Source organism: Vicugna pacos, chromosome 10 (genome assembly GCF_048564905.1).
Source record: "Vicugna pacos chromosome 10, VicPac4, whole genome shotgun sequence".
NCBI lineage: Eukaryota > Metazoa > Chordata > Mammalia > Artiodactyla > Camelidae > Vicugna > Vicugna pacos.
In genome coordinates this window covers 69,773,160-69,799,383 of record NC_132996.1, presented here as the reverse complement: position 1 = coordinate 69,799,383, position 26,224 = coordinate 69,773,160, and the positions used below count along the sequence as shown (strand labels likewise).

General features: G+C 47.5%; 2 protein-coding genes and 1 long non-coding RNA gene across 18 annotated transcripts in view; 2 read left to right on the top strand and 1 right to left on the bottom strand.

The window, feature by feature from the left end:
* Positions 1 to 16,113, bottom strand: part of TOP6BL (TOP6B like initiator of meiotic double strand breaks) — a 74,990-nt gene extending 58,877 nt beyond the window's left edge. For 6 of the 13 annotated variants that reach the window (XM_072970375.1, XM_072970376.1, XM_072970382.1 and 3 more), the window contains exons 1-2: positions 3,997 to 4,043; positions 2,858 to 2,999 (exon numbers count right to left, since the gene is read on the bottom strand). In XM_072970375.1, coding sequence (XP_072826476.1) covers positions 2,858 to 2,999; positions 3,997 to 4,038 — 184 coding nt within the window. In that variant the 5' untranslated portion in view covers positions 4,039 to 4,043. Of the gene's footprint in view, positions 1 to 2,857; positions 3,000 to 3,927; positions 4,044 to 4,988; positions 5,127 to 15,986 lie in introns of those variants that run through there. The other 7 variants (XM_072970377.1, XM_072970388.1, XM_072970384.1 and 4 more) reach the window with 5 other exon arrangements.
* LOC140698838 (uncharacterized) lies at positions 4,108 to 7,062 on the top strand. The gene is made up of 2 exons (XR_012076828.1): positions 4,108 to 4,246; positions 6,553 to 7,062. It is a non-coding gene; the product is annotated as an uncharacterized lncRNA (long non-coding RNA).
* The window catches only part of SPTBN2 (spectrin beta, non-erythrocytic 2), a 36,751-nt gene continuing 26,309 nt past the window's right edge, over positions 15,783 to 26,224 (top strand). Inside the window, exons 1-2 of one of the 4 annotated variants that reach the window (XM_072970374.1) lie at positions 15,783 to 15,798; positions 22,141 to 22,319. In XM_072970374.1, coding sequence (XP_072826475.1) covers positions 22,163 to 22,319 — 157 coding nt within the window. In that variant the 5' untranslated portion in view covers positions 15,783 to 15,798; positions 22,141 to 22,162. Of the gene's footprint in view, positions 15,799 to 16,373; positions 16,463 to 22,140; positions 22,320 to 24,367; positions 24,800 to 26,224 lie in introns of those variants that run through there. The other 3 variants (XM_072970373.1, XR_012076826.1, XM_015244750.3) reach the window with 3 other exon arrangements.

The following is a 26,224-nucleotide window of genomic DNA, read 5'->3' as shown; positions in this document are numbered from 1 at the left end:
AAATAACCCCACACACCTATGGTCAATCTTCAACAAAGGAGGCAAGAACATACAATGGAGAAAAGACAGTGTCTTCAACAAGTTGTGTTGGGAAAGCTAGACAGCTGCATGTAAATCAATGAAGTTAGAACACTCCCTCACACCATACATAGAAATAAACTCAAAATGGCTTAAAGACTTAAACATAAGACATCATAAACTTCCTAGAACAGAACATAGGCAAAACATTCTCTGATATAAATTGTACCAGTATTTACTAGGGCAGTTTACCAAGGCAACAGAAATAAAAGCAAAAACAAACAAATGGGATCTAATAAAATTTGTAAGTTTTGCACAGCAAAGGAAACTATAAACAAAACGGAAAGACAACCTATGGAATGAGAAAATATTTGCAAATGATGCAACTGACAAGGGATTAATTTCCAGAATATATAAACAGCTCATACAGCATAATAACAACAACAATAAAAAAAAACCCAATGCAATCAAAAAATGGGCAGAAGACCTAAACAAACAATTCTCCAATGAAAATATGCAAATGGCCAATAGGCACACGAAAAGATGCTCAGTATCACTAATTATCAGATAAATGCAAATCAAAACTACAATGAGGTATGACCTCGCACCGGTCAGAATGGCCATCATAAAAAGCCACAAATGATACATGCTGGAGAGGGTGTAGAGAAAAGGGAACCCTCCTACACTGTTGGTGGGAATGTAGTTTGGTGCAGCCATTATGGAAAACAGGATGGAGAGCCCTTAAAAAACTAAAAACAGACTTAGCATATGATCCAGCAATCCCACCCCTGGGCATTTATCTGGAGAAAACTCCATTTCAAAAACATACATACCCCAATGTTCACAGCAGTGCTATTTACAATAGCCAAGACATGGAATCAACCTAAATGTCCATCACAGATAACTGGATAAAGAAATTGTGGTGTATACACACACACAAACACCCACAAACACACGATGGAATACTAGTCAGCCATAAAAAATAAAATAATTCTATTTGCAGCAACATGGAGGGACCTAGAGATTATCATACTAAGCGAAGTGAGTCAGAAAGAGAAAGACAAATATTATATATCACTTATATGTGGAATCTAAAAAAAATGACACAAATGAACTTATTTATAAAACAGAAACAGACTTACAGGCATAGAAAACAAACTTATGGTTACAAGTGGGTAAAGGGGGTGGGGAGGGGTAAAATGGGAGTCCAGGATTTGCAGATACTAACTACTGTATATAAAACAGATAAGCAGCAAGGTCCTACTGTATAGCACAGGGAATTATATTCAATATCTTGTAATAGCCTACAATGAAAAAGAATAGGAAAATGAATATATATTTGTACAACTGAATCACTATGCTGTAACCAGAAACTAACACTACATTGGAAATAGACTATACTTCAATTTAAACAAATGAAAATAAACGAAATACACTATCTTAAAAAACAAAAACAAATGGACTTAGTGAACATAAACAATGAATGCTGAGATACACAACCCCCTCCCTTACCCCTTAATCCCAGAATATTAGCAACCTGGTTTTTTATCCACCTGGTGAGAGATATACACATACATAGAAAAATCTAAAAGAATATATATTGAATGTTAATAATCATCTCAATGGGTGAGACTACTAAAGAGTCTCACTTTCCATAATATTTATTTCTGTAATGTTATGTTTTATGACAAGCACATACCACCTTTCCTCCTGCCAAAAAAATAATAAAAATAATTACATAAAGATCAGAGACAATAAAAAGAAGAAAAATGCCCCTTATACTAGATAGAACTAAAGAGGTCTATTAGGCTCAAAATGCCTATGGAACTCAGTTTCTTACCAAAAGCCACTGTGACTCAAGTCCTTTGCTTTGACTGAAATCAACCCTGCCATCTTGGCTACAGTTTATTGGATCAGAATCAATGTCCTAATTATTACAACCATATGCAGACCAACATCACCCTAGCCATATGGCTAACCAATTTTCTCATGAATAGTGGAAACTCTGTCCAGTCAGAGAGGAGTTTATGCAGAGTAACAGCAAACCAAACTATCATACCTCTCTTGAGGATGTTTACTGCTAAGTACACAAAGAAAAGACAGGTCATTCCAGTTCAGGTGAGAAAACGTCTTATAGAACCTGAAGTACTATTCAGTCTCAACTGGGACTCAAGGTGACTCTTTTAAGGCTGATGGGACAACTTCATTCCAAAGTATTCATCAATAAACCTACGCATACACAAACACATACTCCCAGAAAACCAGACAGACAAAAATGTCATCACTTCACAAGTTCAAGAAAATTAGTTGTCAGAGCCTCTCAATGCATCAGCGTTCCCTCAAGAATACAGACAAAAATGATGAAAGAGTAAGAGCCAAATGGAAGAGATATGTATTTTCAAATTAACTGCAAGTTAGGACTATCAAAGTATGCACCATACATCATTTTATTTCTTTTCCTTTATTTTTTGGCTCTTTTCCAATTACCAAAGGCTGGACATGAAGGAAAGGAGAGATAAAATTCAACATAATATAATTTGGCTGTGAAAAAGGAGGTTAAAACCAAGAGCAAGAGTGAGATTGTTTCTGAGCAACATGAACTTAAACCAATAAAATAAATACTCCTTTGATAAGACTCATTCTCACCTTTCCTGTATGACAGATCTGTAAGTCCATCACCAGATACATATTTCATAATCATTTCAGTTTAACTATGGAACAACTCTGGAGTGATAACATGATAAAAGGTTACAACTAACTGAAAATTTTAAATAAATTATAACATAAATCATGACAAAACAAAGACAGAAATCAGTTATTTTTTTCTTCCTCCACTTACTAGTTGTTACACAATGAAGAGTATTTGCCTGGTGCTTAGAATTTAATGCTTCTATGGAAATCACTAGCTGTCCTTCTAGCAATGCTCCCTTTGATACTTCTGCTGTTTCACACTTCCAGTGAATTATTAAATATTTCAGTATCTGAAAAGGGCATAATTCAAAGAAAACAAAACCTTCTTTAGAAATCATGGTAATAACAAACTTGTATGATACAGTTAAATTAATAATTCTCATTTCCAAAAAATATCCTTGCTTACAAAATGTCAGATTTACATTTGTTCAGAACAAAGCATTGTGTCTAAACAGAAATTGCTAGGGGAGTAAAATTAAAAGAGACAGTGAAATTCAATACAATGTCCAACAAGACAGGAAATGGAGACAAAAAAAATTGCTTTATTCAAAGGATAAGTTCATCTGGAACTAATAATTTGGAAAAACTAACTGGGAGTGTGTTGTTCCTGTTTCTTTCTCTCCCCAAATAAAAGCCAACATTAAGATTATGAATAAGAATGACATCTGCTTATGAATCATCTTTACCTTTCACTAAATCAACACTTCTGTGGGTCAGAATACTAGTTAAGAGCACTGGCTCCAGAGGCAGATGCCTGGGTTTGAATCCCTGATGAACCATATTCTAGCATATAACTTTGGGCAAGTTACTTAACTTCTCCGTACCTCAGCTTCCTCATCTATAAAGATGTGAACAAATCTACTACATGTGGCTACTGCTGAATGTAAGCCAAATAATATGTGCAAAATGCTTAACACATTGCCTAGCACACAGTAAATGCTTAACAAATATTAACTATGATTTCTAATAAACTCATCTGTAGTAAAGACTGCACACAGTATTTTAAGTTGGACAAGTCTCCAAGATGTCCTCATAAAACATTTACTCTTAATGAGACAAATTTAAGGTAAAACATATTGTATTTAATTCTGATTACTATTTATGAAAGTAGACTCATTTCGACACTAAGGTCCCATAGTGGAATTTTTACTACTCCTTTTTTAAAAAGGCAGGGAGATCCTAGTATAAGAATTTGGGAACTAAGATCTTAATTTGTACCAGTTTATAAGGACGGTTTCCATGCATTTCTACAGTCTAACACTTTCCTTCACACATCCTCCGACTTACTGTGCTCCCTGTTAAGATTTTTCCCGCAGTTTCTTTCTCCATAATGAGAGAACAGTTGGGAAAAGAACACCGGCTTGTGAGTCATAAGCTCTGGGTTCTATCCTAGCTTCTGTCATCTGTAAAATCTAATTCTCCAACTTTCCTTGATAACAAAGAAGGCAGGAAAACTGGGAGAACTCGAGATGCCTTCAGATCAATCCCTTATGGCCGGCCTATGGTTCTATTTTACCTGTCTAGTATCCCTTACGAGGTCAGTACCTAAGAATTCAATCAAGTAACGACTGTGAAAACACTATAATGAACAAAGGTAGCGAGTCGGTGCCAGGTGTTCAGTCCCACCCTCCGGAGCCGAAGAGACCTCCAGACTGCGGTCTGTGTTAGCTGGATTTGTGAGGACTCCGAACCGCAGCCTTTCATCACCTAGCTGCTGTAGGAGCTGGGCCAGGAACCCACTCCACACCTCGGTTGACCCAAGGGCCCGAAACAGCTTTCCCTCGCTCCCTTTGTGCACCGGTTGGCTCCGACGCCTCCACCCCACCACGGTCGCCCATTCCCTTCTTTCTGTGCGCCCATCCAGCACCGGGCGGGTCCTCCTGGACTGGCGTCCAGGCTTGAACCTGGGCGCCCACTAAGGTTTGGCAAACACTCAACTTCCCGAGCCTGGGTTTACCCGGCGGTCACGTGGGGCGGCGCCAGCTTCTCCGCGTGGGCGACCGGGCCGCTCAGCCGACCGCCGCGCCCCCAGCTGAGGAAATACTCTGCACCCAGCAGCCCAAGGGTTTTACCGCCTGAGCGCTCCCACGCCCCACGTCTCATCTGCTCCTCACACCCCTGCGCGGGATAGGCTACCCTTCACAGAATCCTATCATTCCTGAACCTTCATTCTCCCCTTCAGGCAACGCCAATCCCCTCTGCCCAAACTTCGCGGCCTCCTCACAAGGCCAGTCTCCTCAAAGTGTCTTTCTCTGCTTTCTATCCATTCCTGGCATCACCTCGCAGACGGCCGCGGCCGTCCCTTCCATTCCTAGCGGGGAGCAGCAGCGACGGCCACTAGCGGGTCGCCGACCAAGGCTTCAACCTTCGACCACCGCCCGCGCCCACGCCCGGCCGCGCGACACTGTCCTTTCCCGCCCGCGCGCGCGCGCCCCGCCCACCGGCCAGCTGCGCCTGCGCACTCGGCGCCGCCCCGCCCCCAAGCGGCCCCCCTATCCGAGACCTGCTCGGAATGGTCCGGAGGGTTCCGCAGCTTCGGCGGCCCGTGGGCGGATGGCGGGGCGGGCCGCGGGGTTAGGGAGAGCCCACAGGCGGCGACCGAGACTGGAGGCGAGCAGGAATGAGGCCAGGCTACGACTCCTCCTTCCTCCCGAAAGAACTTTCCCACGGTACCAAGGAGGTGCAGCCCTCAGCTCTTTGCCTCCGCCCAGAGAGGGGCTGCTGGTGCCAGGTGCGGGATTCCAAGCCAGTTTTTGACCCCCAAAGCAGTCTCACCTCCTGTGGGGGCTACCCCAGGTGCCCCAGGCCAACCTCTGGTTCCTAGACTTAGCAGATTAAAAAACAGTTAATCTTGAATTTCAGATTTTAAAAAATCAAAATCATACATGTATTATTTGGGACATGTGTATATTAAAAAGATTACTCATTCATCTGAAATTCAAGACTAGGCGTCTTGTATTTTATCTGGCAACCTGTCCCAAGCAGGTCCCCAGCTTAATCCCAGGGTGCCTAGCCAGCCCCAGGCAGGATCTGGAAGGGAGCAAGCCCCCTCCCCAGGGATAGGCCCCTTTCCCCACTTTTGACTCTGCATTAAATATGCCAAGGGCAGGAGCTGGCGTTCTTAGTCTCTAGCTAACAGGAGAAGCTCTGGGGTTTTCCAAGAGTGTTCCCAACTGATAGGAAAGTACGAGACTCCAGCTGCTAAACTCTGGACTGTTCAAGGAGAGTGAAAAAGGCTTGAGCCCAAACTGATGGTTTGACAGCTGGTTCCTCAGGCATCCAAAAGAAAACTGGTGAGGGAGAGAGAGTCCTGCCTGGCAAAGAGTTGCCCAAGGAGAAGGGTGGGGCAGGGTGTTGGCTGCTTTCCTTCAGGGAAAATTCTTCCACCCCAGCTCCAAGAAGCCAGGACTAAACAGGACAGGCAGGGAGCTGGCAGGGTGCCTGTCCAGTACACAACCTCGGTGCTACTCCGGAGAACGTGTCTACTGAGACCTGAATCATAGTTTTCTGGATCTTTGCTCTGCACTGTTGACCACCCTCCCCATCTCTGTTGCAAACAGGTAGACCTTTTGGAGAAAGCTGGGTTTTACTTCTGGAAAATTCCTCATAATACCATCTCAGACTTGATAAGAGAGCTGACACATGAGGAATCATTGGAACCTTCCTCTCCCTTTCACTCTCTTCTCTATCCGGTATTCCCCTTAGGAAGGGGAGTTGCCAAGGAGAAGGGAGATACCATTGATAACTGCCTACCTGTTGATGGATACCACTGGTTCTTTACGTAAATTTTTTTCACTCTCACGTGTATCTTGTGAAATAATTGTTATCGTTACAATTTGATAGGTGAGAAACCAAGGTGCTGAAGACATCTCTTTGAAGTATTTCCCATGGAGAGTGTTGACTCAGCAGAAAATGCCCCACCTTGAGGATGGCATTGGGAAGGACCAGAGAAGAAACAGCTGCCAATGTAGAAGTTCTTCAGATGAGTTGGTTTTGCCGGCTTCCAGCCCTTGTCCTAACAGAGGTGGCCAGGAACACCGCCGCCCTCCCTATCAGATGTAGGCAGGAGTGAGGAAGGGAGCCTGTCACCTGAGGGCCTGCCATCAGGACTTCCATCGCATGAACCATTGTAGCAGCAAAGTTTGATGCAGGCTTGACGTTTGAGGGACACCTAGTCTGTGTTAAGTGGTCTTCACCTCTCTGTATGTATCTTAAGTCATCCTTCCAACCTCATAAGGGAAGTGTTATTGTTGTTTTTTAAATGATGAAAATGAAGTTCCAAGAAGAGGTTGTATAACTCTAAGTTTGTAAAATGGCAGAGCCAGAACCTGGAATAAAAATCTCTTAACCATTCTTTGCTTCCTTACAGCTGCCCAGTGCATCTCCCAAGTGGATATGACCTACCGGTGTGTCTCAGAGTTCTGGAGTGTGGGAACATTAACCTTACCATGAGAAGCCAACCCCCTAAGACAGTGAACTCTGATACCCTCATCGCCCTACAAACTAAGGCTTGAATGAACCACAGCTCCCACCCTTCTTTCACCCATCAGTGTGTGCCCCCATCCTGTTTGGGGTCCAGTAACTAAAATACTATTGGACTGACTCCACATTATTAAAAGGGTTGTTACTCAGACCCCATCCTCAGAGCAATAGCGTGTTTGAGCCAGAAGGGACTTTAGAGGTTATCACTGATCTTCAACAGATGGAGAAATTTGAGGCCCAAAGAAATTAAATGACCTGTGTAAGGTTAAGGTCACCTTAGTCAACCAGGTCAACCAAGGAGCCTTTAGATGCCGCTCTGAACGTTTTCAGCCCTGGCATTCAGAGTCTTATTAGCAGGGTCTTCAGGGGCCAGTTCTCCCCAGTCTTTAGACTGAGTGGCATATTGATTCTGCTTGCATTCCTACACCTCCCTCAGGATTTGGATTATTGTTGTATGCCCACTTTGGGTATCCTGTTTATTCTGAGAAGAAATCCCCTGTCTGGTCCACCTGAAGAGCCCTAGATTGATTCTGACCCAACCCCAAGAGTTTGAGTGGAACCAGAACATCCCAGGGAATGCTACCAGGTGAACAGTGACATTTTGGGGACTGTTGAGCTGTCTTTCCCTTTTGAATGTGCCCTGTGTACAGCATTCCTGGCTGCTTCTTAGGAGCTGCCTTGTTCTCAGGCTCCCTAGAATATTCAAAGGCCCTGAAGAGATGACCCTAGGAAGTTAGGTGGAAAATATCCCCGAGGTCCCCCTTATTAGGCTGTTGCAAAACTAAGTCCATTTGTGGAGTTTGTTTCCCCTGGGAAACTGAAAAGAAACTGTTTCCCATATAGACAATAGGAAAGGGTTAAACTGCTTCTCTTGGGTCCTGAGCCAAGTCTGTCCCCCACCAGTTCCCATAACCGGGTTTCCTGAAATGGAGCAAGTCCCAGGTGCCTCTCCACTAATCACATCCCTGGAAATGGGGCCAGGAAGCTCAGATTAGCTCATCCCTTCACCTTCTCGAGGCCTTCTCCACCTGGAGCACAGAATCTGGGGCAGCTTCACGACTCACCTCCCTCTGCTTTCCTATCAGGGGTCAGACAGGGATGTTCTCGCAGAGGAATATTAGGTTATGGGGGCACTAGGGGCCACAGGGGTACTGAATTTTGTGCCAATTCTTGGACTGCAGCAAAGGAAAGATTCTCCCCTCAAGACAATACCAATATTCATATAACTAGAGTATTTTCTTCTTCACCTCCATTCCCTATGTTTTCTTCCTCTCTTTAGAATGACTGACTGTGATACTGGGTAGCTTCCTGTTTTTCCTGGCCAACAGTCACCCTTTGCACAGAGATTCTTATTTCTCATCCAACCAATAGCAGGTTCTGGGGCCAGCCCACGAGAGAGCATTCTTTTTCTGCTAGTGTCCAATTTCTTCTCTTGCTAGATAACCAATAAATCTATATCACCAAGTGCTTCTGCTCTCTGTAATTGGCTTTGTAACTTGCTCTCTAGGCAGGGCTGGCTTTGTCCTGCCAGCTGGTGTCCACCAGAAAGGAAGTATTCTTTGTGGCAGTGAAGACTTCGGAATGGAAACAGCAGTGTAATCTGGTCACATATGGCCAAATAAACCTATTGATTCAAAGACCAGCTGATCAACTTCATTTGAAAGACAAGCAGGCTGTCTAGGATAAAGATTCGTCTTCTAGAGCCTCATTAGAGAGGGCACTGGCTCCATGTGGTCAATCTTGGTTCAATCTTTGTATGATTACAGTACTCTATTTTTCCAGGAATGTTTGTGTATGAAGTCTTTAAAGCTACCTTAGTTGAGCTTATTTTTCACTAATCTCTAAAGATGACTTGATTTTCACCCATTTGAGCTTTCAGGCCACTTCTATGTTTTGTTTTCCCAACTTTCATTCTCACCAGTTGAGAAGAGGCTGTGGGAGCACTTTTACCACTTACTTTAGGTGTTATGTTCTAGTTTTCAACAACTAAAATAGGGAAATTCTCCCAGGAATATGGTTAAAATAACATCTGTGAAACAATTTGAGAGTTTTAGAATCTTTAAATTAGAAGGAATCTTAGAAGTCATTCAATCTGGTACCTCCAAACCAGAGGAGCAATATTTTTTCCAATTCATTTCCTTTAACTCCACCCCTCCTCCTGAATAGCCAGCCTCTCTCTACCTCCTTCCTCAACCTCTTCCTGATATCCACGGTAGAGAATTGATCTAGTTTGCATATTTTGTTTATTTAAGATTGGGAAATACCTCCCTAATTTCATACAGTAGTCATTCCAGCTGCCCTGACAAGTTGGTATCTAGCTTTTACTTGAATTGTTGAGTTTCCTTGAATGGACAAATTTACTTGAATTGCTGGGAAATTTGCCACTTCAAAGGAAACCCATTCCAGATTTGGGCAGCCATAGTTTGGTAGAGTTTTTCATTATATTGAACTCAAATCTCCCCCACTTTATCTTTCACACATTGGTCCTACCTCTGCCCTTTGAAACCACAGAGAATCCATCCAATCCCTTTGTAAAGGGTAGAGGAGAAACCCAGGACTGTTACTGCGAATTTGCCACAGGGGTTCAGACCCGGCCTGGATGACTGTATTACAGATGTCCTTTGCTCTGTAGACCAGCTATGTTCCTAGAATGTTGTATAAACCCAGTTTTGTGTGAATCAGATCATTTTAAACATACTGGGAAACTGAAAGAAACCCTGTTATCAGTTCTTTCATTAACTGTAGAATCCTTTTGTAATGCAAATAGTCTTCCCAATTAATCTTTTTATCTTTTGCAAAGCTAGACTTTCATATGTTACGTTTTATTTAAGGGAAGATTTGCCTACAAAATAAGTGAAATAATGACAATAGCAATAGCTAACATTTATTGAGCCCTAAGCTGGCACCAGGTGTGTATTATTTAATTTCTTACCACAACGTCCTTTAAAATGAACCCCTATCTTCAGGAGAAACTGAGGTTTAGAGAAGTTAAATAACTTGTCCAAGATCACGCAATGAGAAAGCGATGGCCCAGAATTTCAACAAGGTCACAAGACTCTGGAACCTTGTGTCTTCACTGCCAGGAAGTTTCAGATGCCAGTAATAGTTGAAATGACCAGCTCCTAGCTATGTGCGACAGCACAAGTAAATCAGGCTATGATACAGAAAAGTGACCTAAGAGTTCTGCGGCTTCAAAGATGTACACAGAATCTCCTCTTTTTTGGGTTCTGGCACTATAGGTTTCCTAGCACAACTCACATTTTCCAGTGCAATTTGATCAAGGAACCCCAAAGACATCCCTTCAGCTACTAGTATTAAGCAGATGCTGCCGAAATTTATTTCAGGTATGTGGTTATCATCAGACATTTTTTTCAAGGGAGTCTGTATTCCCAGAAGTTTGTGGTACAAGCTTCTTAGAAAAAAAATTAATTCATTACTGACAGGTAAAATCAAAAGCACTAAGAATCATGGTTGATCCTCACCTGTTCCTAGGTGGGCTGGAGCCATTAAAATGATTTTAGGGCCCAGTTTTTAATGGTGTTTCAGTTTGCAAGTTAAAAATAGTTTGGGAGGGATGATCCATAAATAAGTACTGTTTTGAATCCAAACTGGACAAAGATAAATGGATGTAATACTTCGGTGTCCTCAAATCAGTTCCAGTTTCTCCAATTTAGTCAACAACAGCATGCACTCAAGACATTGTTCAGCTCAGAACACATCCCTCCAGACTCCTAGAACCCCAGACTTTTATACACTGCATAAGGGAGCTCCAGGTTGGACTCGTCTGTCCTCCGGCCCCTCCTACAGCCACTCACCATCAGAAGACCCCATTTGACTTAAGACTTATCTTGGCTCATCTGCAGACTTTTGCTTTTAAATACACACTCATTCTTTGCAAATCATGTCTAAGTTGGTGTTACACTAGCCTCCTGGCCACAGTAGTCTCAGAAAATCAGGTCAGTCCTTGTAAGGCACTGGAGCTCCCCTAGCAAGCCCACATTTCTGATCTTTACTTGTACAGCAGATTTGTTTAGAATCTCAAGTCATAGACTTAGATGAAGAAATATGTAATTTTCTGTATTTCTCAACCTAGCTCTTCAGCTCCCATTTCTAGTAGTGGAAGAAAAATAATAAAACTTGCCAATTCAAGACAACTCAGTCATTTCAAGTTTTAAACTCAGCCTTTAGGATTCTCCTCTCAACCCCCTTCTCCTCACCATGTTCTAGTTTGGGGTTTGTGTCTTATTCTGACATCAGGGAAGGGGCCTCAAGGTCAGGTACCATGTTCTGTCTCTCTTGCCTAATTGATAAAGTGCAGCTTCCTCCACTTGGTCTTGACCATTGGGCTGTATCCTCACTGCATCTGCTGCAGAGTTCTCTGGCAAGTGGAACCTCTGGTCCTGGTGTAGACAGAGAGCAGTGATTGCTTCATGGGGACTCAGTGGCTCCCACTTTCACTCTTCCTGGTACATCTGAGCCTCCATCTGGTCCCTGCCTTGGGTCATGTATCCCTTAGCCTCCACTGTGGGGTTCTCACTCCCTCACTCCATAGCAGTCCCCACAGGCACCCAGTTCTCAGCTCTCTCTCTTATCCTCGTCTCAGGGGCTGGGCACTGAGGAATTTTTCAAATTTCCTCCAAAGGTCAAGGAGCCAAGGAGACTTGGGCTCAAGGGGTGAGAAGGCTGGGCATGGTGAGGAGATGGAATTTATCTCTGACCTACTTTGCCTACACAGGTGACATTGCCACTGCTGCTCTGTGACAGTTGCCCTTGTTAGCACGGGGTACTTTGAAAGGCTGTGTCTCCTCAGAGTTCCAGGAATGAAATGGAGCATAAGCCCCTTCTGACTGTTGTTTGGTGGTCAGACAGAAAACAAAGCCCCATAGTTGCATCTAAACTCTCCTGCTCTCCTTCCCCAGTCCTTTTCAGTTCTGCTCCAAGCCCAACAAGGATTATAGTTTCTGTGTGGAGGGGGGAAACTCACGTGTTCTTCCCAGTTTGACAGCTGATGGCATAAACCCTGAGCTTTCGGTCTATCGGGTTCTGTTTCTTGATATTTAAAAGGAAGCTTCTATACTGACAGGCATATGTAGAATAGATAAACAAGATTACACTGTATAGCACAGGGAAATATATACAAGATCTTGTGGTAGCTCACAGTGAAAACAAAGTGACAATGAATATATATATGTTCATGTATAACTGAAAAGTTGTGCTCTACATTGGAATTTGACACAACATTGTAAAATGACTATAACTCAATAAAATGTTAAAAAATAAAATAAAATAAAAGGAAGCTTCTGAAGAAAAAAAACCCCTCTCAAGAAGCTAGCTCTTATAATTTAAAAAAAAAGGGAAGCTTTCAAGGACATCTTCTCCACAATAGACTTTATAAGGTCTAGTTAAGAGTTCAAAAACCAAGACTTTGAGGAGGGTGTAGCTCAGTGGTAGAGTGCATGCCTAGCATGCACCAGGTCCACGTTCAATCTCCAGTACCTTTATTAAAATAAATAACTAAATAAACTGAACTACCTCCCCCTACCCTGCCCCCAAATCCTAGACATATCATTTCACCTGTGAATATTTCAGTAGTCATCTTCAAAACATAAGGACTGTTTTTATATATATATATATATATATATTTTAAAACCTTAAACAAACATTTGTTTCATTAAACAAACAAACAAAAAACACCAAGACTTTCATTCTGCTGTTCTGTATTGTCCCTGTGCAGAGGGCAGTACATCTGGAAAGCTCTTGCTGCTGCTTAAGTGATGAGGGACAGACTAAGGGTTAAAGAAATGAAAAACACAGTGTTTGGTATGAAAACATCTAGTTTCATCTGCTCACAACAAGGAATCACCTTCTTTCCCAAGGTCTTTTCTGTTATTCATTGATTTATTACACAGATATCTACATGCCTGCTCTGCCAGGGATAACACTGTGAAATGGATGCCCTCTCTTCACTCACTGAGCGCATGCTCTAAGAGGTACACAACCAATGGGCAGTGATGATCCAGTAAGGAGTGATGCCAGAAAGCCCCTGTCGCAGACTTGGAAGCGACGCTGAAATTGAGAAAAGGCTGAGTAAACTTTAGGTGGATGGAAGAGGAAGATTCTAGCCAAAAGGAATACCAGGTTCAAAATCCCACAAGCACGGGAAAAACTCCAATAGGTTTCTTATGTCTAAGACATAAACTGTCAAAGTGAGGAGTGGTGAGAAATGAAGCTGGAGAGGTAAGCAGGGCATGTAAATTCTGTTAAGAACTTGAGATATGATTCCAAAGGCACTGGGGAGCCACTGAAGGGTTTTCAGCAGAGGAGTGATCTGTTAGATTGTTGTGTTAAAAAGACCACTCCAGCTGAAGAGATGTGGATCAGATGACCCAGGAACACTATGTAGAATGAGAAAAGGGCCTAGAATAAAACATCATCACTGATAATAGCAACAACAGAATTACTTGACAAGCAGAAAAGGAACTTACAAAAGAAACAAAGGAGAGACCACAGGGGTTGAAGGAAAGCCAGGAGAGGGTGGCCACCCTAAACCAAAAGAAGAACACTTCAAGAAGCAGACACAATTAGAGTCAACTGCTGCCAAGAGGAACAGTAAGCTAAGCAATTGGAAATTGACACTGCATTTAGCAATAGGATTATTGACAGTTTGTTGAAGGAGGCTTTAGAGGAAAAGTTATATTGTATTGGATCAAATCAATGGCATCAGTGCTCATCTATCCCCTCACTTACCATCTGTCTCTAAACTGATGTCTTCCAAATGTATATCTTCAGTCCAGATCTCCTCTTTGAGCTCCACACCCAGATTCAATTGACTACTCAGTATCTCCAAGACCAACAGTCTCTCTACCCAAACCTCATCTCAGCAAATGATACCTCCTTTCTTCCACCTACAGCTAGTAGGTGGCAAAACTTGGTTTAAACCCAGGAATCTGACTCCAAAATTGATGCTTTTAATGACTCTGCTACACTCCCTCTCTAGCAGAGGGGAAAGAACATCTTAGGAATCAGAAGACGTGGTGTCTCTATCATGAACTAACTTTGTGTGCTCAGGCATTCACTTAAATGTCTGAAGATCAGTTTGCTCATCAATCAGATGAGAATGAGAATGCCTACCTTATGAGTCTTTTAAAAAGATTATGAAATGCTGAAAAGGGTAATTCACTATACACAAGATATCATGCTAATCATGAGACCTAGTATCCTTGTCTTTCTGTTGGGTCACAATCTAAGAAGCTGTTGTGGAGACCCCCATTTCCCATAGCCTGCTCAGCAGCAGAAGTTTGGCTGATTCTCATGCCATCAGCTTCAACATCGCTGACCAAGTCTCCTTGATGACGAACAGCACACCTTGGTGCTCCCTTCCCCCTGAACACACTCACTACTACCTCTGGGAACAGCTGCAGCTCATGCCCTCACTTCTTTAATTTTGTTGCCCAAAGAAGTGACTGTTGAAAACTACATAGCCTGAATTACAGCAAATGGTGAAGTGCACCCCGGAAGGCCAAGTTTCATTTTGTTGGTAGAATCACTGTTCCAGTTTATCAGTGGAATATGGAAAAGAACTTCAAGGTCATCTTTTAGTGCAACTAATTCCCCAACCCTTCTCCCAACCCATTTTATAGACTAGGAAAACTGAGGCCAAGTAGGTGAGATGATACAACTAGTTTGGATTGCTCGCGAGGCTTTTTTTTTTTAACCTTGAAAATGTTTTCAAGTAGGTTTAACACAAATGATTTCACCTTACCAGAATCGTACCTGGAAAGTACTTCAGTTACGTATGTATTTGTTTCAGTATGTATACCTTTTTGGAAAGGAGCAAAATCCTAAAATGCCGTTACCCATAAATAAATAAAACCTTAAACAAATAATTCACACAAAACCCATTCTTCATATTGTTCTTACTTGGCCATTTCAGGCATTTCCCTGGTAGAAACAGATCCACATCTTCAGGGGCAGTATAACCTAGTGGTTAAATTCAGACTGCCCTGTACAAAGCCCAATCTATTATTACTAGTTTATCTCTGAGTTAAGTTTCCTAGTGTGAAAGAACAGTACCTACCTCTTAGAGCTGGAATGGGGGTGGGGTGGGGTGGGGTCACATGAGATAATGCACTTTTGGCACCTACCTAGCACTCTATAACTTTACTATTTGAGCATAATTCTTTCCTCTCTTAAGCAGATAATTCACCTTGGTTAATGACCTTTAGACCTTAGACCACTCAGATGCTACTAAGCCAAGGAGAAACACAGCCGTATCAGGCCTAGAAATGTCTGTCCCCACCCCCATTCCCTTTTAAGACAGTGAGTAGGCCGGAATTCTGGTTGATAAATGAGAGGAGCTGAGAAAGAGCTGAGAGGAGCTGCAGTGATGACTGTTCCGAGAATCTGATCTGCGAGGAGACGAATCTCCACCACATGTGCCATGGAGATGCTTTGGGAAGAAGAGCTGGCCTACCTGCCCGAAGGAGGACCAGACAGAGAAGGAATGGATGAAAGAAATGCTTAAAAGGAGATGGACTGACTGGAGGTGCCCAAGAGGAAAATCTGAAAAGGAAAACAGAGGCTGAATATTGGGAAACCTTCTAGGCGGTGAGTGCCATTAAAGGAAGGGTTGCGTGTCCCGGGGATACAGATTTTGGGCGAAAAGCGGAGTAGCGACAAAGGTGGGGTACTCAAACTGCGGATGTATAGCCCCTCAAGCTGTGGGGGGTACCCAGACGGCCCAGGGGTGACCGGGGTCGGCGAGGACCAGAAGGCGGGGCTCTGGGGGCACTCACAGGGAAGGTGGGGAGTCGGGAGCCAGCGGAGGAGCCAACTCCGCATTCGCCCGGGGAAGGTCAGCGACCCCAGGCCAGGGAGCTGTGCGGAGACCCGAGAGGGGCCGCGGTTGCCATGGCGCCGGGCGGGGAGGGGGTGACTCGGGCCCCGCCCCGAGCCCCGCGGGGCCGCCGGTTCCAGATGGTCCCGGGCCTCCCGCGGGAGCCGGCGGCCTGCGGCAGGGGGAGGCTATTGTCCTCCTTCCGCGGCGCCGCAGTCCCGCCGCTCGCGCCCGCGCGCCGCCACGCGCCCCACCGCCGCCGGCCCCGCGCGCCCCCCGCGCCGCTCGCGCCCCGTGACAGCGCCCGCCCGCCGCCTGCTGTGCGCCCCGCCGCCGCCCGCAACCGCCCGTCGCGGCCGGGCTGCGGGCGCGGCGACGACCAGTGCGCCCCCGCCCGCCTCGCTCCCGCCTGCACGGCCGGCGCTTCGCCCCGAGGTAGGTGCCGGCGCCCTGGCCCGCTTTGTCCCGGCCGGCGGGGCGGCGCTCTTTGTGCAACCGCGTGCGGACGGCGGGGTCGGGGTCAGGGTCCGGGCTGGTCCGGGGAGCCGGGGTAGGAGGATGCGGCGCCTGGCGCTCGCTCCTGCCGGTTCCCGGGTACAGGATGGAGAGTCAAGTGCCAGCCACCCAGGTACCCGTGTGCGGGCGGAAAGGGGTCGAGGCTTGCGGGACATGGGCCTTTCCGGAGCCCAGAGAAGAGTCTGGTAGAGTTGGGGCCGACAAACGCGTTAAGGGATCGGGTCGCTGGGCTCGGAGCGTGTCTGACGGCGCCAGCTGTTCGCGTCGCGGAGGCGGACCGGCCGGCGCCGGTCCAGGTGCTGCGGCCGCTCTCGGCGGTCTCTGCGAGCTCCCCGCTCCCTCTCAGGACCTGCCTGGGGCTCCCTCTGAAGCCGGGTGGGCTTCTTCTCATCGCCTCTTCAGTAGCTAGTTCCATGCTCTTCTTTATGTGTGTGTGTGTGAGGGGGACACGGCTGGCTATGGTGACCGGAATACTGGCAGAGGGAAAAGGCAGAATGAAGCCCTTGCGGGTGGTAGGGAAGAGGCGAGGTAAGGTGCCCCTGTGGCCGAGATATGCAGAGGGCTTGGAGTCCGCCGGCACAAGAACCAGCGGGCAAGGCCTCCTCCTGGGGTGTTCCAACTCCAGCACCCCACAGCCGGCATTTACCATCCACTCTGGCTCGGAACGACTTTACCCCATTAACCCCATGGCATTGCATGCTTGTCTGAGCTGCAGGCTTGCCCCTGTCCTAACCTGCTACATGCTGTCTCCGTGGGTTGTTTCTCAGCTGCCCTCCTCCCCTCCGCCAGCAGCCACAATTCCAGCACTGGAGAGGCACGGGCAGGGTATCCACAAACCAGTTTTCCTTGAAGGTTAAGAGGGCAGAGTGAATTCCAAATACGTGTCTTAGTTCGAGGTGCTGGGCATCCTCCTGACATATTCAGAAGAGGCAAAGATTAGGGGGGAAAGGGTTAATAGGGATCTTAGATTTGTCCCTTAGAGAAACTGATGTAACCCATTGGGTACAGGCTTGGAGGAGGGGCATAGCAAAGGAATGAAAATTAGTCTGCATAATCCTTCCCTGAGCGGAGGATTCTAAGGGAGAAGATCAAACAAAAATTCAGTCCCACTCTTCAGCCCAGTTCCTAAGTTCTTTGGAGGAGAGTTCCTGGTGCTTATTAGGAACACAGCCTTGAGGGGAACAGTTAGAGTTTTGTTTCTCTGTTCTCTGTTTGCCTTGAGTGCATCTTTCCTGTGTTGTCTTAGGAACCCTGAGTTTGTTTGTGATTTCTCCTTTTATGTCTCTGCTGGTGCACTCATACTTTGAGTCAAATAAAATTTTTACTTTCCCAAAGTCCCCTTTTCTTCTCATCTGTTATTCATCCTGCTGTCATTTGTTGAACTCTGCTTCCCAGTAGCGTCTCTAGTCATATCATCATCCTTCTGCACATCTGTGATTCGCCTGTGTCCGGCCATCAGCTCTGTTTGTCTCATTAGATCTAGAGTTCACTCCATCTTCATTCCCGCTCTCATTGCCTGAGGCTTCTGGCTCTTTGTGGGTCTTGGGGTTTCCGAGGGGAAATTGTATTTGAGTTTAGCCTGGGATAGAGCCTAAACAGACCCAGAAGTTAACCTCAGGTTACACTCATCCCTGAAACTTTGTGTCTTCTCGGTCCTCATAGCTTCCCTAACTAATTCTAACTGCTTCTCATCTTTGGACAGCAGTGGTCCTCAAAGTGTGGTCTCCAGGCCAATAGCTTTAGTGTCATCTGGAAATAGTTTAGAAATGCAATTCCCAGTTCCTACTTTGGATCTCCTGAATCAGAACTCCGGGGCGGGGCGGGGGGGAGGGCGCAGTGCAGAGCCCAGGATTCACGGAAGTTTGAGAATCCCTAATCCTGAACTATAGAACTCAACCCTGAGAGTACTCCAGATGAGGAGCAGAGGGTCTTCTCCAATCCCATTTTCATTCTTTCCTTGTGTTTTTCTCCAGCCCTAAACATACATTGATTTGATGGCCAAAAAAAAAAAAAAAAAGAAGAAGAAGAAGAAGAAGAAAAAGAAGAAGAAAAAGAAGTAGAATCTTGGCCCTTTCATTCAATATCTCTTTATTGAATACCTATTGTACTGGGAAAACAGAAACATGAACAAGACATAGCCCTTGTCCTCAATGGATTAAACGTAGAGCAGGCAGAGAAACACATAAACAACTAACTGTAATACAATGTAAGTGCAGTAATAGTTGCATGCTGAAATGCTGCGGGAGCACAGAGGAGGGAATGACCAACTCTCTCCGAGGGAGGTAAAGAATTAATCAGGAGGAGGATGTGGCGAGAGGAGGAATTAGGTACAAGACGGGCTCTAGCCTCCGGGATAGGATTTCTAGCTTTACATGCCAGCTAAACGGAGGAAAGGGGGAGGAGGGGCAGCTGCCCTCGTGGATCGCCACTAGGCTGAGCAGACTTTGCATCCAGCAGTGCTTGGGCGTAGAATCTAGCAGGACCCCAAGTTTGCAGCTGGCAGGAGTTGGCTTTCTTGTAGCACGAACAATGTAAGCTACTTGGGCCTGGCCTCCAGGTCAGTGGCTAAGAATAAGGCATTGGTGAGACTGTAATCTGGATTAGCTGCTGTACAGCCCTATTTCCAGAGTTCAGGAATCCATGGAGAAGAATAAGGTTGATGATTCTCCAGGACAGAGAGAGATGGAGTCACGGGAGTGAGAAGGAAATGAGTATGGAGACCCAGATCATAGTGAGGAATGATGTATCAGTGAAAAGAAACCAGAGAAGTATCTATGTAACGAGACTCAGAAAACTACAGGGCTCTGGAGATGGTAGCAGGGAACAGAGAACACAGCATATTGTCCAAAGGCCACGGGGTTGCAGAGCCCTAGTGCTTGAAAACTAAACTCAGAGGCCCTCAGAACCACTGTGCTGAATGACACCAGAAAGCATCATTCAACAATGGGAATAAACTTGGAGCCCCAACATGGTGGCCCTGTGGGGATCTGTGATCCCAGGACAGCAGTGTCATCTTGGCTGCATATCTGTATGATGGTAATTCAGGACACATGTGTGTATATTTCAAATTTGATTTGGCCAAAGAACCATTTAGATGGCTGAATTTTTATTTGGGAGAAGGGGAGTTTCCAGCTTAATATTTTCTCCCCCAAAGTGTAGGATTCCATGGAGAGGCTTTAATACCCAGACCTCACTGGGATGTCTGGGTCCCCTGCCTAGGTCCCAACAGAACCCCTCGGAGGACTAAGTGGGATCACCCAAAAGAAGCCAAAGCAGTACATGTTTAGGTTCTGTGCAGCTTACAAGGGTCCTGAGGACACACAGTAGTTTGGAGATGGGGTCAGACAGTCTCCTTCTTTAAGTTTCTGCTCTTTGTGAAATACAAAGATATTAAGCAGGGTTTAAAAACCTCAGAGGCCTTTAGGGGCCAAGCAGGTAGCAAAAATGTGTGACATGGCTGGGAAGGAGATGACAGAGAATGGTGGGGCATGTAGAGAAATGGAAAGCACAGGCCCACCTAAAAGAATCCCGAATGAATTCTTTTAAAAACAGCTTATTGGCCGTACCCCTTGCGTATGGCTTTAGAAGGTTTGTGACTCCTGATAAAAGGCAAAGAGGTCATGGAATAGAAGATGGGAGGGCGGGCATTGTACATAGCGAGTTTCGTGGGATGGTCCATGCAAGGAGAATGGGAGTGCTGGAAACGTCCATCCCAGAGCTAAGTGTGCACATGGCTGCTGGGGAGGAAGCCCTAAGATGAAGGACCCAGAGAAGTAGAATTAGAACTGGTCCTAGGGCTTGGGCTGCTTCCCTGTCCAGCGGCTGAGAGTATTAGGTGACTCTAGTTCAGGTCACACCTTGCCCACTGCACTCTTTGCTCAGGGTGACTCTGCCCTATAATTTATTTTTATATAAATATTTACAGAGCAGATTCTTTGAATCTGCTGAGGATTAGGGGAAATGATGGATTTTAAACAAGAAAGTAGTCCTCAACGTAGTGGAAGTTAAGCTCTCTCTCCTATTATGAGGAATGAAAAGCTCAAATCTAGGAACCTTAGACCTTAACTCCCTCGCACCTCATTACTGCTACTCCTGGGGAAATCCTTGTGTGTATTTTCTCTTTGGGAGAAAGGGGAGTGGCAAACAGTCTTTGCCTTCACTTGGGTCAAGTTCAACTTCATGGAACCAGTTAATGACAGAAGCCAGGTTCTACCCTGTACTCCCATGGGAACACACCTCCCTAACCACCCACATCTCATTGCCCAGTCTGTCTTCCTTCCAGAACCAGAGTTAACCATACCTCCTTTCCAGAACCAGAGACTGCCAGAGTCATAGCCGCAACCCTAGGAAGTAGTGCTAACAATTAAAATGTCTTTGTATCTGAGAGGTACTAGGAAAATGAGAAATGCAGAATTTGGGGTTCAGTTACATACCCAGCTCCCTCCATTCCCTTGAATGGCTGCTAAACTACTCAAGAAATTTGGACAGTAGGGTTTAAAAAAAATCCCTAGGAGCTAATCTGAAGCTCATTTGCTAATTTTGAGAAGGACAGGGCTTGTTTGTGAAACATAAGGTCATAAGTAGTGCTGGCAAACAAATATGGTCCCAGTTTCCCCAGCCTGGGCTCTGGAAGGGAGTAATGGATGCTGATTTCTCCCAGGGAGCTCTGAGGGGCTCCAGGAAGTTCAAGGAACATGTAAATGTGTTTAAGAGCTTGTTCCCGAGTCAGAAAGAACCTCGCTTCAAAACCCAGCCCTGCTCCTCCCAGCTGCTTTCCAGTGACCTTGAACCATAATTTAACTTTCACAGAGCAACTTCCTCATCTATGAAATGGAGATGATCAAGGACCCTTGCCCCTCAGAGGGTTGCAGTGAGGTGATGCATGTAAATGGCGAGGACACATCACAGCCAACATTTATTGAACACCTATTAAGTACTTCCTGTCACAAAGAAACAAAAAGGGAAGAGAATCATCGTACTGTGTCCTCCTTTGAACCCCTGAGCTCTTCATCCATACCTACTAACACCACATCAGTCATCCTAGTGTATCATAGGTGCTTCTTGGCTTGAGGGCAGGGTCTGGGTCTTTTCATCTCTAGTTGCTGACAGGGTATCGGAGGCCATCTTGTGTGGAGGAGGAGCTCAGAACAGTATGTGGAACCAGGAAAGGAAGAACTCTGGTTTATACTCACTGTCACCCGAGGGACCTCACACCTTCCTGCATTGCCCTGGTTCACACACTGCTGTCCTGAGCCACACTGATGGCCATGCCACCTTCAGCCCCCTGCCCCCGGTCCCTCTCTGGCCTGAGGCTCTGGAGCCCTTCCTCTCCTCTGTGTCACTCTGAGCCACTGCTGCCTTCCTGCCTCACTCCATGTGCCTCTGTGGTGGTGTTGTTTCTCTGCTTCCCACCATGGCTTCCCCTCTCCCACTGGGGGCTGACTTCCGTTAGTCAAAACAAAAACAAAAACAAAACACAACCTTTGGCCATCCAGGGAGTGGAGCGGATCATCTAGGGCAGGAGGAGAGAAAGTCATGGTGAGTGGTGGGCTCAGTGGCCCCGAGATTCCCCTCACCAGCCATATTCCCTCTTGCAGGAGCAGGAGGCCACCCACCACCATGAGCAGCACCCTGTCGCCCACAGACTTTGACAGCTTGGAAATCCAGGGCCAGTACAGCGACATCAATAACCGCTGGGACCTGCCCGACTCAGACTGGGACAATGACAGCAGCTCGGCCCGCCTCTTTGAGAGGTCTCGAATCAAGGCCCTGGCAGGTGAGGTTAGGGGAGGGCCAGGGGAAATGCTGAGGATGCTGGGGAGAGAAGCTGTGGTGAAGAGTCCTTTACCTTAAGGGGAAGACTGACTTTGTTTCTAAGCTGCTGCACTAGAGTGGGAAATCCAGATCACCCTACCTCCCCTCTGGTCCCTGCCTGCAATCCAGAATGTGCCCCAGCTTCCCTCCTCCAAGCACAGAGAAGCTGTGCTGACCCTGGGACTCCTGTTTCCCCTGCACTCAGCTGACTTCCTGGCCTCTGTCCCTGAGTCACGTTCCTTCATTCTTTTGCACTTAGTCTTGCCATTCTGTTTCCACCCATCTCTCCCTTACCTTTCATCCTCCTGTGTCTTCCTTGATTTCTACTGTCATCTCTCACACCTGTTTCTCCCTCCCAGTCCATTATCCTCCGCGCTCCCTCCCCACCTGTTCCTTCCACCTGCTGCCTGTTCCTTCCAGTATTTCATCTACCTGTTCCCTGAAGCAGGTTCCCTCCGCCCGTCGCTGGTTTCTGCAGCTACCCATTCTCCCATGTTGCTCTCCGCCTACTCAGCCCCTGACCTCCCCATGGGCTGGGATCTCCCCTTCAGCTCCACCAAACACAAGCAAACCCGTTCGACGGGCCTCCCTTCTTTCTGGGGAGGAGTTGTCATGGCAACAAGAGTGTGGCTGCCACCTGACACCACCAGCGGCTGGCGTGGGGCTGAGTCACCCACACACCCCAAGGCCACCCACCCTGTTTGATTTCCCTTCTCCATGCCATCCTCGTCTTTTCCACTGACCTGCTGGCCTCCCAGCCCCGTGCAGGGGAAGAGGCCACACCTACTCCCTCCTGAGAGGTAGTGCTCCCAGCTTGCGTGGGGTGGCCTCCAGGCAGAAGGGAGACTCTGAGGGGTGTGATCCCCAAACTTGCCGAACTTTTCACAGGCTCACCCAAGGATGTTTTCACGAATATAGGTTTTTAAACCCCTTTCTGGACACATTGAATTAGAATCTTTGGACATATGGTCCAGAAATCAGGATTTTTAAGTTCTCCAGGTAATTCTGTTTAGCCAGCCCAACACCAGACTGAGGACCCCCACATGGTGGCCATTGCTTCTGGGGACCCATTATCATTTTCCCCTGGGGTTCCCTGTCCTGGCTAGGTCTACAGGCTAGCTTGTGAAATACTCATATCACTGTTTCTATGGCTATGAGAAGACGGAAGACATGGGTTAGGGAGAATGTCACCTCTTTGGGGGAAAGTTTCCCTGGTACCCTGATTTTGGATAAGAGTAGCTTCTAGAACGGTCATGATGTCTGTGTGCGCACGACACGTGATACCCAGGACTGTGTGATGTCTGTGCACGTGACACATGCTGTCAGTAGCTGTTCATCTCCACCACTAAACTGAGCTCTCCTGAGGAGGCATGGCTGGATGGGCTTTGGCTAGCGCTGCACCTCCCACCAGTAGGTGCCAAATAAATACTGAATAAAGGGAGATGGGAGAGGGGCAAGGGTCGGCTGTCTAAGTGACAAGAGCTGAACCCAAAGAGAGATAGGAAGGGAATCAGGTAGATGTGCCTGGCAGTGGGTGTCCTGGGGGCCTGGCTTGGCCTGGCTGAGGAGGACATTGTGGGCCCCATGGCAGGGAAGGAGCTGGAACTGCAGGTAGTGATGGCAAACAAATGAGGAAGGTAGCAACACCTATTTCACAGACAAGGGAGGGTAAGCAAACACCTAGCACAGTGCCTGGCTGGTACTGAGCTGGCTTCGCCCCTTCGAGGATTTCCCTCTCTCTGCTCTCCGAGTTGGGATCAAAGCCCATGTCCTGAAGGGGGACCTCCCAGAGTCACAGGGAGGGGGCATCCTCATCACACCTTCGGGAGGCAGGACTTTGCTTCGGGGCCCCTCTCTCGGGTCTTCTGTACTCTTAGGCAACTCGGGGCCTGACCGGCAGGTCTCTAAGGCGCTGGCGGTTCCCTCCTCCGCCCCGCGGGGCCTGGCCCTGCCCCAGCCGGCCAGCTCCGCCCCCCACCCCTCCCCCGTCACTGTCCGACCTGTTTGTCTGGAGCTGCCTCCGTCTCCTCTCGCCGCAGCCAGGTGTGCCCTGCCGACGGGTCGAGGAGCTCAGGGGCTCAGACATCACGTAACTCCTTTTCTCCCTCCTCGAAACTTCCACCAACCTTGAACCACACCCCGTGCCACCCGGGACCCCAGGCTCTCGGGACCCCAGGCTCTCGGGAGAGCGGATCCTTGGCGCCTGCCCCGGCGCGGGCAGAGCATGGACTCTGGGCCCCGGGCGTGTGAGAGGCAGCAGCACCATGAATGGGAACGGAGTGAGCAGGCTGCACGGGCACGGCCTGAACGGGGCCGGCGAGTTTTACTATGAGGCTGTGGAAGGGTCTCAGAACCCCGGGGGCCTCCTGCTCTCGCCGGCCGCCTTCATCAACCCTGCTCCGTACGCCAGCGTGCTGGAAGGACGCTTCAAGCAGCTCCAAGGTGGGCTCCGGCGGGCGGGCGGGCGGGCGAGGGCAGCCGCGCGGGCGGGGCGCCCCGCGGAGAGAGGGGCCGGGGCCGGGGGCCGGGGCGTGGGAGAGGAGCGGAGCCAAGAACGCCGGGGAGCAACTTCTATGACTCACACGCTTGTGTTGGGGGACTGTGTGCCGGGGAAATAATTACAAGTGGCCGGAAAATGCGTGGATGCCGACAGAGAGGCTTGGACCCCCTGGAGGGGCCGTGGGAGCGGGCGTGGGCGGGACGGCGGCGGAGGCAGGCGAGGAGCGCGGAGGCGGCGGCGAGGCGGGGAGGGAGGGAGGCCCTGGGCGCAGCCTCGCCGAGGCCGCTCGCTTTCGGGGGTTTGGGAGGAAGCGCCTGCTGGGGTAGTTGCGGCGGAAGGGGGCAGTGCGCCAGGAGGCAGGGACCTCGGGCTTGTTTGTGCCGCCCTGGGTTTCCGAGTGGGTGTCTAGTGTGTGAGGAGGCTGTGTGTGGAAAGCAGGGAGTGTGGCAAAGGGAGTTGGTGCAGACAGGCTCAGGTATATGTCTGAGCAGGCTGTGTTCACCCGGGCACCCATACTTGGATAGATTCCTGGGAGCCGCTGTGCTTGTGTGTCTGTGGATGTGGTGATGCCTTGTCAGGTTACACTTTGTCCCCAGCGCTTAGCTTTGCACGTTTTTCTCCTAGCTGCCGCTGTCCCCACGTCTTCCCCTTTTATGCAACCTGTGTGCCAAAATGGCCTCAACCCTGTGTGCCTGGCATCAGGACGGTCGCCATCGAGCCAATAGTGGCCAATGACCCGGGCAGTCCCGGGTTCAGGCAGGGACCTGTGGACCCTGAAAGAATGCCCCCAGAGCATCAGGCCATCCAAGCAGTTGTTAGGACTCTGAGGTTGGCCCAGGGGTTGGAGGTAAGAAAGACAGGAATAGACATGGGTGTGTCACTATGTTTTATGGGTGAGGTGTGTAGGAATGTGAGATTAAGGGGTGAGTCTTTTCAGTTTCTGAGATACTGGTGCTGAGAAGGACACACAAGTGACTCTTCAGGCCCAGGCCACTTGGATTGGGTCCTTGCCCTGGGCTTCTCTCGGGAGAACTGGCAGAAATCTTAGTGGCTGGAACAGCTTCCAATGGCCTGAGCCTCTTCCCTCACTTTGTCATTGATAATATTTTTAATTTTTATTTTTCGGTGAAACTTAACAGCATTCTCTCATCAGCAGCTCCCCCTGTGGACCAGGCAGTCAAGCATCTTCCTTTTTATTTTTGAGACTGGCACTGAACTCTGCCTGGCTTTCCCCGGCCCCTACCCCGTGTTTTCTGGGCTCACTGTTTTCCCTGTTCCCAACTTTCCCTCTTAGCATTGGAATGTTGGTGTCCTGGGATAGGATCCCTTTGCACCCAGTTGAATGAACCCAGCCCAGAAGGAGAGAA